Source organism: Oncorhynchus mykiss, chromosome 2, assembly GCF_013265735.2.
Source record: "Oncorhynchus mykiss isolate Arlee chromosome 2, USDA_OmykA_1.1, whole genome shotgun sequence".
NCBI lineage: Eukaryota > Metazoa > Chordata > Actinopteri > Salmoniformes > Salmonidae > Oncorhynchus > Oncorhynchus mykiss.
The window spans coordinates 35004580-35025249 of record NC_048566.1 but is presented as its reverse complement, the minus strand read 5'-3'; the positions used below and the strand labels follow the sequence as shown (position 1 = coordinate 35025249).

Sequence of the window (20670 nt, the reverse complement as noted above, 5' to 3'; positions counted from 1 at the left end):
GCGGAGACTGCATTTACTGTAAACGCTGCAGATGTCGGGTCAGTCTGAAATGACCTTTACATGTCTATCGCAGAGTCTGTAACGCTTCAAATGTATAGAATGAATAGAGCCCTTAGTGTTCATTTACTGCTAAATTCAAAACCTATTTACCCTCAACCACATAAGACAGTTAGATATGTCCAGACCCCGCCCCCCCCCCCCCCATGCCCCTCCAAACTGTACAATTAAATATAATCAAACTTTGAGAAGATTTGGAATTTATTAGTTGATTCAAGCACTCTGAATATGTGACAAATAAAATACAACACAATCACATTTAAATAAACATTAGTACATCAGTACATTAAATAAAATAACTTAATATTGTAGTACTGTATTCTGATAGGCCTAGTATAGGCTACTGCTAGACTTATGTGAATCAAGATAACTTATACTACAGTACTCCACAGTAGCCTATTGTATTTTCAAATAAATAGTAAATATCCTGTTTTTTAAGTTAATATAAATAACCCGAAGTCATAATATTATTTGGTGCAAAATCTACAATAGAGAGAATGGACAATCATGTGTGGACAAACAATAATCATTTCTCAAACTGTTGCAGTTTACAAAAATAACCATTAAGATTAGACCAATCTCCTTTGAGATGGCTCAGTTACCATAAAATTGCAACACTAAAATAAGAGTTTTAACATAAAACTGTTTTAACAAATATTCATCTCTGGCCTGCCTCTCTCTCATCACAGTGCAAACACACCAAAGAAGTTCTTGCCCTGCTCAGGCTCCACGTCGGTCAGTCGATTGGTCTCAGTCCACAGTTTGTCCCCTTCATTCAGCTGAAACACCGCACCAAGGTAAACTGCATTGTACCAGCCTTCGCCAATTTTGGACTCAGCATCACCGTAGTTTTGTTGACAAACTGACCTTACCCCGCTAAGAAGATTAGCATTAACCCCGATGGAGTCCGAATAGCGCCAAATAATGTGACTCAGAGGAGTGGTATGCTCGCCCGGGCTATTGCACTTGACCCTAAACGAAGCCTGGCTGTAAACGAAGAAGAGCCCAGTGTGTGGGATGAGGATTTGGTTCCCCTGTAGCTCGAACCCGCCCTGGGAAAAAGCCTGGCCGTCATCCTTTCTCCACTGCACGGTGTCAGCGGAAAGATTAGGATTGTATTCACCTGGCAGTAGAAGGAAGAAAGGTTCATTGTTACAACTTTGAGGCCCCAGGATCCAACTGGTAGCTATTTCTTCTTACAAAGCTCTTATCAATTTGCTCTGGTGGCAACAAGAGACAAGCTAATGATTAAGCAACTTCTTTGCTTCCTTGTGTTATGGTTTCGTTTTTGTCAATGGGAATGTTTGAAAATAAATCCCAGGGCTTCTCCAATAGAAACACTTACTAGCCCACTAGACACCGTTTTAAACATTAAACCTTATTTTTGAATGGGGATGTTTAAAAAGAATCCCCTAGCTTCTACAATGGAAAGACACTAAGACATGCTAGCCCACGAGACATTTGCTAACCTTCAACAGACACAGTCAAGGCTGGCTGCAAAAGGCTATAGGTCACTCACCCTCTAAATGGATGGCTGCTTTTGCATTGCCGGCAATCTGCTTCAATGTATGGTGGGTATCTGAGGGAGAGAAACATATTAGCCATAAATAACACAAGCAAAAGCCATGACGTCGCCTACAACCGTAACCTTTGATTAAAGCAATTATAGTGAGAAGCAATTCAATGAAAAGGGGCATCTGTCAATCAAATAATCACCTTTTGCACCAATGAGTATCTCCAGTTGAGGCTCCATTTCATCCTGCATCTGTGAAATCAACAAAGAGGATGTTAGTTGGTTGCACGGTCCTCTACTTCAGAAATGTGGTAAATATTGGCCCCATTAGAGTGCCTTACCGTTGACGGTCTTCCATGCTGACACCAAGCAAAGAGTAGGGCTGCTGCCGCACATAGAACTGCTATTAAGAGGACCCCACACAGCCTCCATAGCCAACCTCTGGAGGCCTTTCCCTCAGCAACAGCTGTCACCGTTGTGTTGTACACAGGGCCCCTCTCCATGTCTTCAGGTGTCATCGCATACCCCTCCATACTGCTGTTGAACAAGGTTCAAACTCTTGGCTCTTGGTGGCAGTGAAAAAGTCTAGCGACTGAATATTTGCCCGAATATCTCCTAAATATCTTTTTTTGATTTGACAGAGTTGTAGCTTGATAGGTGTCCTGTGTTTTGCTCGTTTGTTAGAATGGACTTCTGCCAGAAGCCCTGTCGTTTTTATGCTCGGCCTGCTACTAGCACAAAAGGGGAAACTCCAGTGATGTCACCCAGTGAGTGGAGACATAGCAGAGTAGCAGCAGCAAACTGGCTGTGGAGAGATGGTTATGGTTCAAAGGAAAATAAAATCCACAGACCAGCTCCACCAAACTGGGATTCCAATGGGTAGGTGTGGTTGCAGGATGGGGTTAAGGCAAAACAGGACGTGCAACTTGAACGTGAATTACTTGTGCAACGATGTAGTTTTTTCTATTTGGTAACCAGAATGTACGGCAACTTCTCAGCTATATACTGAAACTGCATTTGCATAAAACAAGGAATTCTCAATAAGTCACCCGTATAATTATGTAATTACACAATGCGTTTGAATAAACTCCATGGTATCTTTGCTACTTAATGTAAAGTGTAGCAAAGCCACTTACAGTATCTTGACTTGAACTTTAGTTTGTGATTTCTATTCAGTCTCATTCACCAGCTGTTTGTAATACTATATGTCTAGTAATTGTCATACATTTCAAATAGTAAACAATTATGATATTTATTGATTACATAGAACTTGTTGCACTGAAGTTGTTAATAACTGGATGTAAATGAAATGCTTCTACAGCTACACAATCACAATACATTTGAGGGTATACAAGGATAGGCTCAGGAGAAACAATAAAGACTCACGCAAAACTTGTAAACATCCCTCTTTTTGTTTCGGAACTGGTTTCGTACATAACCCTTTCCAAACCCATAAACAGGTTTTTGACTTCTCTTTATTGACCCAATCTGGCTTCCTTATTTCGCTGCCCTCCCTGACTGGTTGAGCGAGTTCGGAGCAGAACGCGGATTATTTGTGGGATTTCCATCACCCATACACTACCTGATCTGAGTTTTGTTTGCATATTGTTTCATCTAATTTCTGTTTCTGTTAAATCAGTTATCAATTAGTGATGAAACAAGCACTATATACCTTCAAAACATGGTTAAAACGATAATTTTGATATCATATTTGGAACGTATTTGCATCCATAGCTCTGTCTAAGAATGTGAAAGTGGTTATACTTAAGTTTGAATTCTCTGTTGTTTCTTGCTTTCTTCTTTATTCATGTTTTATTGTTGTTGTAAGGGGTATTGAGGCTTTTGTTAAATGCACTTTAAATAAACTGTGATTTGATGATTTACATTTCGCCAGTCCCAGTCCTTGGCTGTCTACCAAAACAAGTAGCTGGGGTGACCAGACCGAGCCGCAGACTGCAGCTTCAATGTAGTGTATCAGGGCAATGTATCACCGCTGATAAAGGTAGCTTGGAGTATTGTCCCGTAACACTGTTTCACATGCACTGTGCCACTGTTTCCTTACGTATTCTTATGTGCAAATACAAGCAATATAGGTATGACCGTCAGGGAAGTATGGAGTATTTCACAATGTTTTATGTATAGTCATTCAGTCGTTATACTGATAAATCTCTCAGATTGATTGATTTATTCCTACGTTAGTGTGTAGCAATTTTTCCAAGACTATTACTACCTGCAAAATACACGCCAACCGCAAGATCTTGGAAAGAGCAGGGAAGCAATAGGTAAAACTTCAGCGGTGAGCTGAAATATAATACAGGAACCTCTCATACTGAATTCTATTGAGGATAGAAAGACCTTTTCATTGTGAGGAACTTAAGTATTGTGATAAAGGGAGGAAACATCTACCTGAGACTTCATATCGCAATGCCCTTCTTTCTGATGTGCCCTTGAGCATGAAATTGAACCCCAATTGCTCTGAATAAGCATGACTGAAATGTAAAAAGCCTTCCATCACCCTTTAAGTAATGATACATCTGGCCCTATATTGGATTCACCTATCTGTAACTGATAAGGTTCAAACCTGGGTCTCCCACCAGAACAGTGCATTAGCCTTACTAGTCTGGGCATTGGCTTGGGGTCACAGGGTTCAAGTCTCAGGCAAGTTTAGGTCTCATTAGGGCTCATCCTCCTGTTGACCTTATTCACAGAACCAACGGGATATTTCATGTCCAGCCAAGTTACCTCAGGGATTACTTCTAAAAACAGAGAAGCAGGCTTTTTCTAGGTTTTTGAACCAGGTACCTGTTTATGTTCTAAGAAGGTAGCGACACACCCTTAGAGGTGTAAGGTGGGTGATTCATTCTCCCATTGCCTGAAAGAGCAATTGGGTCATTGTTGGTATTACCTGTATATGACCTGAGGCTGTACATGACCTTTTACCTAGTTAATGTCTCCTTGCTGCCGCCCACAGGATAGTGTCCACTCCAGGCATATAGAGGTTTTCCTGTCCAGTGATCAATAGGTCTGTAAATTTGATGAATAGCTTATGTCACTGTTTGTCTCATGGACATCACCATTTCTTGTGCATTTGTAACTTGACATGGATTCATATACTAGAAATAGAGTATTGCTGACAGAAAATATATATTTCACTTCTGATCTTAATTTGAGATTGAACCTGAAGTTCTATTTGTGTGATCTCTCTCCCAGTTCCTACGCTCTTTGCCACCTGCTTCCACCTTCCTGATCAAGCAATTAGAAAAAAAAAATCCTAATTCTGAAAACATTTTTGTAGTCAAATGCAGATCATCTCATGAGGTAAGGAGAAAGAAAATAAATTGTGACCCACACACTCAAATATTCCAACATACTGTATAATGTGACCTTGTTGTATACACAAACAGTCAAGCACCCTGGCTAGCAGTTAGCACAGTACATTAAGTCGTTGTAGTGGATGATAGTGTCAGTGACTTGCAATCAAGGTAGGCAGGGTAGGTAGGGTAGGCAGGGTTGGCAGTTCTTTCTCTGTGATAATCTAATGAAAAAAAAAAAAGCTGCTATGAAAAGCACCCCAAAAAAATACAATGATATCAACAACAACAAAAATATATCTAATGTTTTTTCTCAATGATTCGGGTGGTTGTTATGCTCAAAATCTCAAAATGTGCTACAACTACATAAAAACATCAGGAAAGATGCTAGATTGTGCATGCCTTCCTTCCCATCCATTGAATTCCATTCAAATCGTTGACGAGCGCGGACGTTCTTGACTCCAGTCACTGTTGATGGACAGGCTCAGCATAGGCCTCGCTGGGTTTTTTTTCACCCCTTTTTCTCCCCAATTTCGTGATATCCAATTGGTTGTTCCAGTCTTGACCCATCGCTGCAACTCCTGTACGGGCTCGGGAGAGGCGAAGGTCGAGAGCCGTGCGTCCTCCGAAACACGATCTTGCCAAGCCGCACTTCTGGACACCCGGAAGCCAGCCGCACCAATGTGTCGGAGGAAACACCGTACAGCTGGCGACCATAGTCAGCGTGCATGCACCCAGCCCGCCACAAGGAGTAACTAGAGCGTGACGGGACAAGGACATCCCGGCAGGCCAAACCCTCTCTTAACCCGGACGACGCTGGGCCACTCATGGGGCACAATAGCCTATGTCACTCTGGTTGTTGGAGCCATCTTTTGTTTGGTGGACTTGGCCTTAATAAAGGTTTACTTGTGAGTAAATGTGGCTTTGATAATAGTGGCCTACCCAGCCACTGACCTCACCGCACGCCACTATACTGTGTCTCATGGTTCTCACATGATTGAAGGCTCATCATCTGTATTTTTCACGTAGTTCATTCATAGGATCTGTCTGTAGATAAATGAATGTTAGGTACTCGGAATGTAACTGTACTTAAGGATGAACTGGCTGAGAAAAGCAGGAAGTAGGTCCTGAAAACAGGAGATGAAATTAAAAATGCTCAGGAGGGAAACCACAACAGTAAGGAAGTGATAATCAACTATTGCTTTGATTCTTACGACAGAAGAAGCAAATATCCCTGTATTGCAGATCAGCAAGGACATCCCTTTATTTCATCACCAAAGCTGATTGAAAGGATTTCATCAAACAGGAGGGATGGAGGTAGATTTAGTTCATTTCAGACGATGGTGAGTATCCTCTTGCGCTTTAGAACATGGATGAAATGAGAGCTTTCCTAAAGGGAACATTTTGAATGTTGCCAGAACGCCCTGTAGAAAATGTTTGCATAAAGACCAGTAAGGGACTTAAAGACCAGTGTAGTGGCAGTAGTCCAGACGGGAGATGGCAAGTGCCTGGATTAGGACCTGCGCCGCTTCCTGCATGAGGTAGGGTCATACTCTACAGATGTTGTAGAGAATGAACTTGCAGGAGCGAGTCACTGCTTTGATGTTTGCAGAGAACGGCAGGGTTGTCCAGGGTCACGCCAAGGTTCTTTGCACTCTGTGAGAGGGACTCTGTGAATGTCCTCAGGACGTCCCTTGTTACCCGGGGTTACCGTATAGTCCAGGACAGGATTAAAATCTACACCGTTTCTAAGTGGCATACAGTAGAATAAACTGTACAAATGCCAAATCACTCTATACATGTACATTTGCCATTTTAATCATTTAGCAGACGCTCTTATCCCGAGCAATTTACAGTTAGTGTATTCATCTTCAAATACAGTAGCTAGTGGGAGAACCACATATCTCAGTCATAGTAAGTACATTTTTCCTCAGTGAAGTATCATTCAGCAAAGTCATTGATTGGAGGCAGGAAAAAGTCAAGTGGAAGTGTTACTGTAGTTCTGGGGGGGGGGGGGGGGGATTATTTAAGAGACTCTTTGAAGATGTAGGGTTTCAGTGGTTTTTGGAAGATGGGCAGGGATTCTGCTGTCCTAGCTTGAGGGGGAAACTGGTTCCACCATTGGGGTGCAAAGACAGAGAAGTGTTTGACTGGGCTGAGCTACCCTCCCGTAGGCCAAGAGACCAGAGGTGACAGAATGGAGTACTCAGGTTGGGGTGTAGGGTTTGAGCACAGCCTGAAAGTAGGGAGGGGCAGTTCCACTTGCTGCTCCGTAGGCAAGTACCGTGGTCTTGAAGTGGACGTGAGCTTCGACTGGAAGCCAGTGAAGTGTACGGATGAATGGGCTGACATGGGAGAACTTGGGAAGGTTGAACACCTGTGGAATTCTGGATAAGTTGCAGTAGTGTGATGGCACAAGTGATGAGCCCAGCCAATGGCAAGTGCCTGGATTAGTTCCTGCTCCGCTTCCTGTGTGAGGTAGCGTCATACTCTATGGATGTTGTAGAGAATGAACTTGCAGGAGCAAGTCACTGCTTTCATGTTTGCAGAGAACGACAGGGTTGTCCAGGGTCACGCCAAGGTTCTTTGCACTCTGAGGGAGAGACCGTGAAGTTGTCAACCGTGATGGAGAGGACCTGTAGCGGCCAGACCTTCCACCGGAGGAAGAGCAACTCCGTCTTGATGAGGTTGAGCTTGAGGTGGCGGGCCGACATCCAGGCTGAGATATCTGCCAGGCACGCAGAGATGTGTCTCTACACTTGGTTGTCAGAAGTGGGAGAAAAATAGTTGAGTGTCATCTGCATAGCAATGATAGGAGACAGTACGGTGCGTGGGTAAAATCACTGGGAAAGCCAAGCCAGAAAGAATTAACATATTACAACCTACGTGTTGTGATAATTGTGTTGTTTGCTCTGTAACCTGTTAGTTTATATACCTTGGGACCGTGATGTACAGTGCACTCAGAAAATATTCAGACACCTTGACTTTTTGCACGTGTTACAACCTTAATCTAAAATGGATTAAATCGTTTTACCCCCGTCATCAATCTACACACAATACCCCATAATGACAAAGCAAAAACAGGTTTTTCGAAAATGTTGCTAATTTATTACAAATAAAAAACTTATACTCAGTACTTTGTTGAAGCACCTTAGGCAGAGATAACTGCCTCGAGTCTTCTTGGGTATGACGCTACAAGCTTGGCACACCTGTATTTGGGGAGTTTCTCCCAATCTTCTCTGCAGATCCTCTCAAACTCTGTCAGGTTCGATGGGGAGGGTCGCTGCACAGCTATTTTCAGGTCTCTCCAGAGATGTTCGATCGGATTCAAGCCCCGGCTCTGGCTGGGCCACACAAGGACATTCAGAGACTTGTCCCGAAGCCACTCCTGCGTTGTCTTGGCTGTGTGCTTAGGGTCATTGTCCTGTTGGAAGGTGAACCTTCACCCCAGTCTGAGGTCCTGAGCGCACTGGAGCAGGTTTTCTTCAAGGATCTCTCTGTACTTGGCTCCGTTCATCTTACTCTTGATCCTGACTAGTCTCCCAGTCCCTGCCGCTGAAAAACATCCCCACAGCATGTTGCTGCCAATATCATAGTTCACCGTAGGGATGGTACGAGATAGTTAAATCCTGGTTTCATCAGACCAGAGAATCTTATTTCTCATGGTCTAAGAGTCCTTTGAGTGCCTTTTGGCAATTCCAAACGCCATGTGCCTTATACTGAGGAGTGGCTTCCATCTGGCCACACAAGGCCTGATTGGTGGAGTGCTGCAGAAATGGTTGTCCTTCTGAAGGTTCTCACATCTCCAAAAAGCAAGTCTGGAGCTCTGTCAGAGTGACCAAAGGCTCTTCTCCCGATTGCTCAGTTTGGCCGGGCGACCAGCTATAGGAAGAGTCTTGGTGGTTCCAAACTTCTTCCATTTAAGAATGATGAAGACACTGTGCTCTTGGGGACGTTCAAGGCTGCAAACGTTTTTTGGTACCCTCCCCTGTGCCTCGACACAATCCTGTCTCGGTGCTCTACAGACAATTCCTTCAACCTCATGTCAACTGTGGGACCTTATATAGACAGGTGTGTGCCTTTCCAAATCATGTTCAATCAATTAAATTTACCACAGGTGGACTCCAATCAAGTTGTAGAAACATCTCAAGGATGATCAATGGAAACAGGATGCACCAGAGCTCAATTTCGAGTCTCATAGCAAAGGGTCTGAATACTTATATAAATAAGGTATCTGTTTTTATTTTTATAAATATGCAAAAATGTCCAAAAACCTGTTTTCGCTTTGTCATTCTGGGGTGTTATGCATAGATTGATGAGGAAAGCAATTCATGTAATACATTTTAGACTAATGGGGAAATATGGAAGGGGTCTGAATACTTTCCGAATACACTATATAGGCCTAAGGACACGAAAATAAGAAGAAACAGTGGCAGAATAAATTCAACCGCACCTTTGTTTTAATCACAAAACCGGAGAACAACTTCTGTCTGGTGAAGTCCAGAAAGCATATGATGTGGCTGTCCATGGTCTGATGTCCTAACCGACTTGCCAAAACTATAGTTTGTTAACTAACAAGAAATTTGTGGCGTGGTTGAAAAACAAGTTTTAATGACTCCAACCTAAGTGTATGAGTAGACCTTACAGTGAAATGCTTACTTACAAGCCCCTAACCAACAATGCAGTTATAAAAAATACGGATAAGAATAAGAAAAAAAAGTAAGAAGTAATTAAAGAGCAGCAGTAAAATAACAATAGCGAGACTATATACAGGGGGGGGGGGGGGGGGTACCTGTACAGGATCAATGTGCGGTGGCACCGGTTAGTTGAGGTAATATGTACATACAGTGCCTTGCGAAAGTATTCGGCCCCCTTGAACTTTGCGACCTTTTGCCACATTTCAGGCTTCAAACATAAAGATATAAAACTGTATTTTTTTGTGAAGAATCAACAAGTGGGACACAATCATGAAGTGGAATGACATTTATTGGATATTTCAAACTTTTTTAACAAATCAAAAACTGAAAAATTGGGCGTGCAAAATTATATAAAATTATTCCCCTTAAGTTAATACTTTGTAGCGCCACCTTTTGCTGCGATTACAGCTGTAAGTCCCTTGGGGTATGTCTCTATCAGTTTTGCACATCGAGAGACTGAATTTTTTTCCCATTCCTCCTTGCAAAACAGCTCAAGCTCAGTGAGGTTGGATGGAGAGCATTTTGTGAACAGCAGTTTTCAGTTCTTTCCACAGATTCTCGATTGGATTCAGGTCTGGACTTTGACTTGGCCATTCTAACACCTGGATATGTTTATTTTTGAACCATTCCATTGTAGATTTTGCTTTATGTTTTGGATCATTGTCTTGTTGGAAGACAAATCTCCGTCCCAGTCTCAGGTCTTTTGCAGACTCCATCAGGTTTTCTTCCAGAATGGTCCTGTATTTGGCTCCATCCATCTTCCCATCAATTTTAACCATCTTCCCTGTCCCTGCTGAAGAAAAGCAGGCCCAAACCATGATGCTGCCACCACCATGTTTGACAGTGGGGATGGTGTGTTCAGGGTGATGAGCTGTGTTGCTTTTACGCCAAACATAACGTTTTGCATTGTTGCCAAAAAGGTGGCTTGTGGTAAACTTTAAACGACACTTTTTATGGATATCTTTAAGAAATGGCTTTCTTCTTGCCACTCTTCCATAAAGGCCAGATTTGTGCAATATACGACTGATTGTTGTCCTATGGACAGAGTCTCCCACCTCAGCTGTAGATCTCTGCAGTTCATCCAGAGTGATCATGGGCCTCTTGGCTGCATCTCTGATCAGTCTTCTCCTTGTATGAGCTGAAAGTTTAGAGGGACGGCCAGGTCTTGGTAGATTTGCAGTGGTCTGATACTCCTTCCATTTCAATATTATCGCTTGCACAGTGCTCCTTGGGATGTTTAAAGCTTGGGAAATCTTTTTGTATCCAAATCCGGCTTTAAACTTCTTCACCACAGTATCTCGGACCTGCCTGGTGTGTTCCTTGTTCTTCATGATGCTCTCTGCGCTTTTAACGGACCTCTGAGACTATCACAGTGCAGGTGCATTTATACAGAGACTTGATTACACACAGGTGGATTGTATTTATCATCATTAGTCATTTAGGTCAACATTGGATCATTCAGAGATCCTCACTGAACTTCTGGAGAGAGTTTGCTGCACTGAAAGGAAAGAGGCTGAATAATTTTGCTCGCCCAATTTTTCAGTTTTTGATTTGTTAAAAAAGTTTTAAATATCCAATAAATGTCGTTCCACTTCATGATTGTGTCCCACTTGTTGTTGATTCTTCACAAAAAAATACAGTTTTATATCTTTATGTTTGAAGCCTGAAATGTGGCAAAAGGTCGCAAAGTTCAAGGGGGCAGAATACTTTCGCAAGGCACTGTATATAGTTGAAGTCGGAAGTTTAGATACACTTAGGTTGGAGTCATTAAAACTCGTTTTTCAACCACTCCACCAATTTCTTGTCAACAAACTATAGTTTTGGCAAGTCGGTTAGGACATCTCCTTTGTGCATGACACAAGTCATTTTTCCAACAATTGTTTACAGACAGATTATTTCACTTACAATTCACTGTATCACAATTCCAGTGGGTCAGAAGTTTACATACACTAAATTGACTGTGCCTTTAAATAGCTTGGAAAATTCCAGAAAATTATGTCATGGTTTTAGAAGCTTCTGATAGGCTAATTGACATAATTTGAGTCAAGTGGATGAGTACCTGTGGATGTATTTCAAAACCTACCTTCAAACTCAGTGCCTCTTTGCTTGACATCATGGGAAAATCAAAAGAAATCAGCCAAGACCGCAGAAAAAAAATTGTAGACCTCCACAAGTCTGGTTCATCCTTGGGAGCAATTTCCAAATTCCTGAAGGTACCACGTTCATCTGTACAAACAATAGTACGCAAGTATAAACACCATGAGACAACGCAGCCGTCATACCGCTCAGGAAGGAGACGCTTTCTGTCTCCTAGAGATGAATGTACTTTGGTGCGAAAATTGCAAATCAATCCCAGAACAACAGCAAAGGACCTTGTGAAGATGCTGGAGGAAACAGGTACAAAATAATCTATATCCACAGTAAAAAATAGTCTTATATCGACATAACCTGAAAGGCCGCTCAGCAAGGAAGAAGCCCCTGATAAAAAAAACACCATAAAAAAGCCAGACTATGTTTTGCAACTGCACATGGGGACAAATATCGTACTTTTTGGAGAAATGTCCTCTGGTCTGATGAAACAAAAATAGAACTGTTTGGCCATAATGACCATCGTTATGTTTGGAGGAAAAAGGGGGAGGCTTGCAAGCCGACGAACACCATCCCAACCGTGAAGTATGGGGGTGGTAGCATCATGTTGGGGTGCTTTGCTGCAGGAGGGACTGGTGCACTTCACAAAATAGATGGCATCATGAGGACAGAAAATGATGTGGATATATTGAAGCAACATCTCAAGACAGCAGGAAATAAAAGCTGAAATAAATCATTCACTCTACTATTATTCTGACATTTCACATTCTTAATATAAAGTGATGATTCTAATTGACATAAGACAGGGAATTATTTACTAGGATTAAATGTCAGGAATTGTGAAAAACTGAGTTTAAATGTGTTTGGCTAAGGTATATGTAAACTTCCGACTTCAACTGTAGGTTGAGTTATTAAAGTGATGATAACAACAGAGAGAAGCAGCGGTGTAAAAGAGCGGGGCAATGCAAATAGTCGGGGTAGCCATTTGATTAGATGTTCAGGAGTCTTATGGCTTGGGGGTAGAAGCTGTTTAGAAGCCTCTTGGACCTAGACTTGGCGCACCGGTACTGCTTGCCGTGCGGTAGCAGAGAGAACAGTCTATGACTAGGGTGGCTGGAGTCTTTGAAAATGTTTAGGGCCTTCCTCTAACACCACCTGGTGTAGAGGTCCTGGATGGCAGGGAGCTTGGCCCCAGTGATGTACTGGGTCTTTCGCACTCTGTAGTGCCTTGCGGTCAGAGGCCGAGCAGTTGCCATACCAGGCAGTGATGCAACCAGTAAGGATGCTCTCGATGGTGCAGCTGTCGAACCTTTTGAGGATCTAAGGGCCCATGCCAAATCTTTTCAATCTTCTGAGGGGGAATAGGTTTTGTCATGCCCTCTTCACAACTGTCTTGGTGTGCTTGGACCATGTTAGTTTGTTGGTGATGTGGACACCAAGGAACTTGAAGCTCTCAACCTGCTCCACTACAGCCCCGTCGATGAGAATGGGGGTGCTCGGTCCTCTTTTTCCTGTAGTCCGCAATCATCTCCTTTGTCTTGATCACGTTGAGGGAGAGGTTGTTGTCCTGGCACCACACTGCAAGGTGACCTCCTCCCTATAGGCTGTCTCGTCGTTGTCGGTGATGAGGCCTACCACTGTTGTGTCATCGTCAAACTTAATGATGGTGTTGGAGTCGTGCCTGGCCGTGCAGTCATGAGTGAACAGGGAGTACAGGAGGGGGCCGAGCACGCACCCCTGAGGGGCCCTTGTGTTGAGGATCAGTGTGGCAGATGTGTTGTTACCTACCCTTACCACCTGGGGGAGGCCCATCAGGAAGTCCAGAATCCAGTTGCAGAGGGAGGTGTTTAGTCCCAGGGGCCTTCGCTTGTTGATGAGCTTTGAGGGCACTATGGTGTTGAACGCTGAGCTGTCGTCAATGAATAGCAACCTCACATAGGTGTTCCTTTTGTCCAGGTGGTAAAGGGCAGTGTGGAGTGCAATAGAGATTGCATCATCTGTGGATCTGTTGGGGCGGTATGCAAATTGGAGTAGGCCTAGGGTTTCTCGGATAATGGTGTTGATGTGAGCCATGACCAGTCTTTCCAAGCAGGGTAGCTTAGTGGTTAGAGCGTTGGACTAGTAACTGGAAGGTTGCAAGTTCAAACCCCCGAGCTGACAAGGTACAAATCTGTCATTCTGCCCCTGAACAGGCAGTTAACCCACTGTTCCTAGGCCGTCATTGAAAAAATAAGAATTTGTTCATGACTGACTTGCCTAGTTAAATAAAGGTCAAATAAAAAATACATAAAAAGCACTTGGCTACAGATGTGAGTGCTACGGGCCGGTAGTCATTTAGGCAGGTTACCTTAGTGTTCTTGGGCACAGGCACTATGGTTGTCTACTTAAAACATGTTGGTATTACAGACTCAGACAGGGAGAGGTTGAAAATGTCAGTGAAGACACTTGCCAGTTGGTCAGCGCATGCTCGCAGTACACATAATGGTAATCCGTCTGGCCCTGAGGCCTTGTGTGTGTGTTTGTGCAAGTAGAAAAAACATGTTGACACCCTACTTGTAGAGAAACGCCAATGGTATCCTTCTCTCTTTCATGTTGACGAAACAGTGTCACTCTCCCCATAGCTACATATTGACAGATCCTCTCCACGTCACTTGGTAGGAGCAGCCTGCCAGGTATTATGCAATCCTATAGTGTGCAGAGCCTGAGACGCCCAGCCCAGGCAGGGTTAAAGGAGGTTGAATACATTAGCGGATATGTGAATAAGTGTGTACAATTGCAGATCTCTGTGGAGAGACGACTAGAAGAATAGGAACTATGACTAATCTGAAACTGACAACTTTGTGGCTTCCTGTTTTGAGGGTTTTCAATTGCTAGTTCCTGTTTGATTCTCTTTGTACAATGAGCATCTAAAGTGTCAGTGCATTCCCACTGGGCACAGACTTCAGTTCAATGTTTAGTTTTTATTTACATTTGGTTGAGTTGTCAACTATCCTGAATTCAACGTGAAATCAACAAAACATTTCACCTTGTCATTTTATTTAGGTTAAAAGTTGGGTGATTTTTTTTTCTCCAAATCCAATCAGTTTTGTACTTTGATTAAACATCATCACATTGATTCAACCATGTTTATGCCCAGTTGGTTAGCTTTCGGCCAGTGATAACTCAGTACTGACGTGTGTTTCTGTTACATCAGTTTTCTAATGCTAATAGGTACAGGTATTTTCAGACCTAGTTTGCATGTCTCTGAATAAGCTGAGTCTGTGATAGTAGCAGAATCCATCACAAGAGTGACAGAGAAGGACATCTGCCTTTTCTCTGTAGTGCGGTAGCGCCACCATGTGGTAAGTGCTACCTCCCGTTTGGCTCAGTTGGTAGAGCATGGCGCTTGCATTAACAGGGTTGTGGGTTCAATTCGCACGGGGGACCAGTGGAGGAGAATGGGAGTTGAATGCTAAATTACATCAATGCTAAATTACATCAATATAAACAATGGATGTGAATAGTGGCATACTTAAACTGTAAGTAATTTTGGCATTTGATCTAGTAGAATTCACTCATCTTTCCAACTCTCGTGTTTGACAACAGCTGATTAGATCAATTGACGCGCTGTACCAAAATGAATAAACGGTGGGAGTCAAAGCAAGTCGCCCATTAGATGACGCATTCGGAGTACTATTTTAGAATTATTCTTTATTTATTTTTGCATACTATTTAGTACAGTTGTATGGGTATTCAGACACGACCACTGTATCCATATCAAATATATTTACCATCTATAATATCTAGCATCGACTAATTCACATCATGATAGATACCATTAATATCACAAGAAATCACACACACACACATACACACACAAATAGATAGTTTGACAAAGTATTCTGTTATCTCATTATGTAATCAAATCTGTTCAGCAAAACATACAATGCATAACAGTTACAGTTTCCACAAAATAAATTCAGTTTAGTAACTACCACACACTTTTTTAAAACTATGTTTTAACAGCTTTTTTTGGTTCAATCTTGAACTAAGTCTCAATACAAATGTCTGTTGGCTCAATATGGGGGGAGCTGATATGCCCCCCAGTGGGTATTCTCTACCCCATACCTAAAACTATTATTCTTGGATGTTATCTCAAGGCTGAGACTGTTACCTTGTTGGAGCTTAACCATCCTGGACATGAATACAGTTCCCTCTTTCTCTCCGTGATACACGGCTTCACTCAGTCTCCTTCGTTGGGTCTTATTCTGAATGCCATTTTTGAACAGAGTCACCTTCCTCTTCTCCTCTCCCCCGGTGTGCCTAGTGAAGGTGACTTGGACATAGATGTAGTAGAAGCCTTCAGATGTGATGTAGACAGAGTTGTCGCGGAGGACGAGGGAACAAGAGCCACAGACGGTGGCATCATGGTCATTCTCCCAAGATAATGTTCCTTCTCATGAGACAGAAGGAAAGAAAAGAAAAGAGAATAAAATAAAATATTAAAACGCTTTACATCATATCAATGGGTATGCATATCAACGTATGCGGACGCCTGCTCGTCGAACATCTCATTCCTAAATCATGGGCATTAATATGGAGTTGGTCCCCCCCTTTGCTGCTATAACAGCCTCCACTCTTCTGGGAAGGCTTTCCACTAGATGCTGGAACATTACTGCGGGGACTTGCTTCCAGTCAGCCACAAGAGCATTAGTGAGGTCTGGCACTGATGTTTGGCGATTAGACCTGGCTTGCAGTCGGCGTTTCAATTCATCCCAAAGGTGTTCGATGGGGTTGAGGTCAGGGCTCTGTGCATGCCAATCAAGTTCTTCCACACCAATCTCGACAAACCATTTCTGTATGGACCTCGCTTTGTGTACGTGGGCATTGTCATACTGAAACAGGCAGTTTGGAACTTGGAAGTGAGTGTTGCAACCAAGGACAGACAATTTTTACGCGCTACACGCTTCAGCACTCAGTGGTCCCGTTCTGTGAGCTTGTGAGGCCTACCACTTCGCGGCTGAACCGTTGTTGCTCCTAGACGTTTCCACTTCACAATAACAGCACTTACAGTTGATCGAGGCAGCTCTAGAAGGGCAGAAATGGAACTGACTTGTTGAAAAGGTGGCATCCTATGACGGTGCCATGTTGAAAGACACTGAGCTCTTCAGTAAGGCCATTCTACTGTCAATGTTTGACTATGGGAATTGCATGGCTGTGTGCTCTATTTTATACACCTGTCAGCAACGGTGTGGCTGAAATAGCCGAATCCATTCATTTTAAGGGGTGTCCATATACTTTTGAATATGTAGTGTATGTTTGTGCATATATTTTAACAGACAGGTGGCAAAATATTGAATAACTACACTTTCAATACCCCTTTAAAAACTCTGTATACAGTGCCTGCGGAAAGTACTCAGACCCCCTTGACTTTTCCACATTTTGTTACGTTACAGCCTTATTCTAAAATATATTTTTTTCCCCCTCAGCAAGATACACACAATACCCCATAATGACAAAGCAAAAACAGATATCTACAAACAGATACCTTATTTACATAAGTATTCAGACCCTTTGCTATGAGATTCAAAATTGAGCTCAGGTGTATCCTGATCCATTGATCATCCTTGAGATGTTTCTACAACTTGATTGGAGTCCACCTGTGGTAAATTAAATTGAATGGACATGATTTGGAAAGGCACACACCTGTCTATATAAGGTCCCACAGTTGAAAGTGCATGTCAGAGCAAAAACCAAGCCATGAGGTCAAACGAATTGTCCATAGCGCTCCGAGACAGGATTGTGTTGAGGCACATATCTGGGGAAGGGTACCAATGATTTTCTGCAGCATTGAAGGTCCAAAAGAACACTGTGGCTTCCCATCATACTTAAATGGAAGAAGTTTGGAACCACCAAGACTCTTCCTAGAGCTGGTCGCCCAGCCAAACTGAGCAATCAGAGGAGAAGGGCCTTGATCAGGGAGGTGACCAAGAACCCATTGGTCACTCTGACAGAGCTCTAGAGTTCCTCTGAGGAGATGGGAGAACCTTCCAGAAGGACAACCATCTCTGCAGCACTCCACCACATGACAGCCCGCTTGGAGTTTTCCAAAAGGCACCTAAAGATTCTCAGACCATGAGAAACAAGATTCTCTGGTCTGATGAAACCAAGATTGAACTCTTTGGCCTGAATTCCAAGCGTCACGTCTGGAGGAAACCTGGCACCATCCCTACGGTGAAGCATGGTGGTGGCAGCATCATGCTGTGGGGATGTGTTTCAGTGGCAGGAACTGGGAGACTAGTCAGGATCGAGGGAAAGATGAACGGTGCAAAGTACACAGAGATCCTTGATGAAAACCTGCTCCAGAGTGCTCAGGACCTCAGACTGGGGTGAAGGTTCACCTTCCAACAGGACAACGACCCTAAGCACACAACCAAGACAACGCAGGAGTGGCTTCGGGACAAGTCTCTGAATGTCCAGCCAGAGCCTGGACTTAAACCAGATCAAACATCTCTGGAGAGACCTGAAGATATCTGCAGCAATGCTCCCCATCCAACCTGACAGAGCTTGAGAGGAACTGCAGAGAAGAATGGGAGAAACTCCCCAAATACAGGTGTGCCAAGCTTATAGCGTCATACCCAAGAAGACTTGATGCTGTAATCACTGCCAAAGGTGCTTCAACAAAGTACTGAGTAAAGGGTACTGAATACTTATCTAAATGTGATGTTATTATTATTTCCCCAAATTTTTTTTGCTTTGTCATTATGGAGTATTGTGTGTTGATTGATGAGGGAATAAAACAATTGAATACATTTTTGAATAATGCTGTAACATAATAAAATGTGGAAAAACATCAAGGGGTCTGAATACTTTCCGAAGGCACTGTACGCTGCAAAATTATAATGTATTTTCACAGAGAGTAATTGTATCATTGTCTTGGGCTTAGTGCGTTGCCCGCATCTAAACAGTTACAGTAGATGGGTTGATTGCGGGTCTTGAACACCACTTCACAAAGGAGCAGACGGGGGGGGGGGGTTAATACACCTACCCTCACAATAGCTCAATGTTTAATGAATAGATTTTATATTTGCATAATGTTTTCAATACATATATATAATTTTCTGATGAATAAAGATACATAACATCTTGTTGATAAGAGACATACAGTTACGTTGGACTGTGTCGTAATATGTTCTGCTCATGGTTAGTAAGCATGTTATATATCTTGGCCCTTCCAGCCCTGCGGGAGGGCAGCTCCCGCTCAGCCCAGTCCAAGCTCTTCCCTGTCCTGGCACCCCAATGGTGGACCCAGCTTCCCCCTGAAGCTAGGACATCCTGCCCATCTTCTGAAAACATCTGAAACCCTACCTCTTCAAACAGTATCTTAAATAATCCTCCTCCAAACAGACAAATAATGGCGCAGTACAACAGTGATATGCAGAACGGCATCTCGGAACACACAACCCGTCGATCCCAGAGATGGGCTATTGCAGCAAACGACAACACCGGGTTCCACTCCTGTTAGCTAAAAACAAGAAGAAGTTGCTCCAGTGGGCACGCGATCACCACTTGACAATGAGGAGTGGAAAAACATTTTCTGGAACGTGAGAGCGAGTTCAGTTTAATTGAGTGGCCTGCGCATTCCCCAGACCTCAACCCAATAGAGCCGTGATCTCCGTGATGAGATGGAACGGGCTGTTGGCAGCATGAATGTACCACCATCCAATCTACAGCCACTGCGTGACAGACACCATTGCGTCAGCATGGACCAACATATCTGTGGAACGTTTCCGACACACCCCGAATAAGTCAGGCTGTTCTGGAGGCAAAGGGGGATCCGATCCGGTACTACATGGTGTACCTAATAAACTGACCGTTGAGTGTATAGAAATATTAGTTGTATCACAACCATTGTGTCAAATGTGTTAGATCAGTTGTACAACCTGAGTGTGTACAGGGCCCTAGTCTTGTTTAGTGTAACTGACAAGTTCAGACAGGCAGCAGAAGATCCAATGTTAACTCATGCATTCCATGAATTTAGGATGCAAAAAGGAAACTGCAACAAGCATGGAATGTTAGGCCCAAAAGTCCTTACCTATAAACTAGGAAAGGAAGTGTTTAGCTTACCCATGGTCAGCTGGATATAAGAGGGACGGGGAGCTGGAAAGCAACAAAAAAAAGCCCATTAATTTTCCTGTTTTGATCCATCTTGTAACATTTACGTGTTACTCTCTGCTTGTGCAATCTTATAATGTCATCTTTCTCCAGAAAATGCATCAATGATCTGAGTTATATTGCACACAGTGCAATGTTTAAACACTAGACATTCAGTGATAATCAGAAATGGAAATATCAATGCTTTACTTACCCTTTGATGAATTCAATTGAGCCAAAAAACTGCCATCTGCAAAAGATAAATAATATTTAAAGTCATTGTCCTATATATATATATATATATATATATATATATATAATTATTTTTATCCCAGCCCCTGTCCCCACCGGATTCTTTTTGACTTTTGATAGGCCGTCATTGTAAATAAGAATTTCATCTTAACGGACTTGCCTATTTAAATAAAGGTTAAATGAAAATAAATATACTGTTGTCGAATGTCTAATATGGGATAGGAATGATATTACAGTGCCTTGGTCAATATTATGACTTACAGAACAGAAAAAAACTATTAACGTCAGTATGTGTAACCCAGTACAACTTACTTATAGGGGGCTGGTTTTCCTCCTTTGATTCAGGTAAATGACTCTTGGAGAGAGAAATTACATAGTGACACCTTGAAATCATCATCAGTCTACCCTTATGTATCATCATCATCACCATATCAGAGTCTAGCTATCACTGATGATAATTGGACATACCTTGTCAGATGAGTTTATTTGCACTGTTGTGAGAACTGCGACCATAATCCCCATAGCGACTGTGAGAAACCCGCACCACACATGTAGCAGCAGGTATCTGGAGGTGTGCTGTTGGCTCTTCATCCTCTGGGAAACACACACGTACCACAAA

General features: G+C 42.8%; 2 protein-coding genes across 2 annotated transcripts; both read right to left on the bottom strand.

Annotated features, from left to right (window-relative positions):
- Window positions 1-241: 241 nt before the first annotated feature.
- tnf-alpha (tumour necrosis factor alpha-like) lies at window positions 242-2243 on the bottom strand (the record flags this gene model as incomplete). The annotated part of the gene is given in 4 exon segments (NM_001124357.1): window positions 242-1180; window positions 1577-1636; window positions 1774-1822; window positions 1912-2243. Coding segments are annotated over 4 exon segments (741 nt in total). The 5' UTR covers window positions 2104-2243.
- Window positions 2244-15543: 13300 nt separating this feature from the next.
- On the bottom strand, window positions 15544-20670 carry lt-b2 (lymphotoxin beta 2; the record flags this gene model as incomplete). Its single annotated transcript, NM_001124425.1, is given in 5 exon segments — window positions 15544-16098; window positions 19773-19805; window positions 20014-20049; window positions 20364-20406; window positions 20520-20670. Coding segments are annotated over 5 exon segments (612 nt in total). The 5' UTR covers window positions 20643-20670.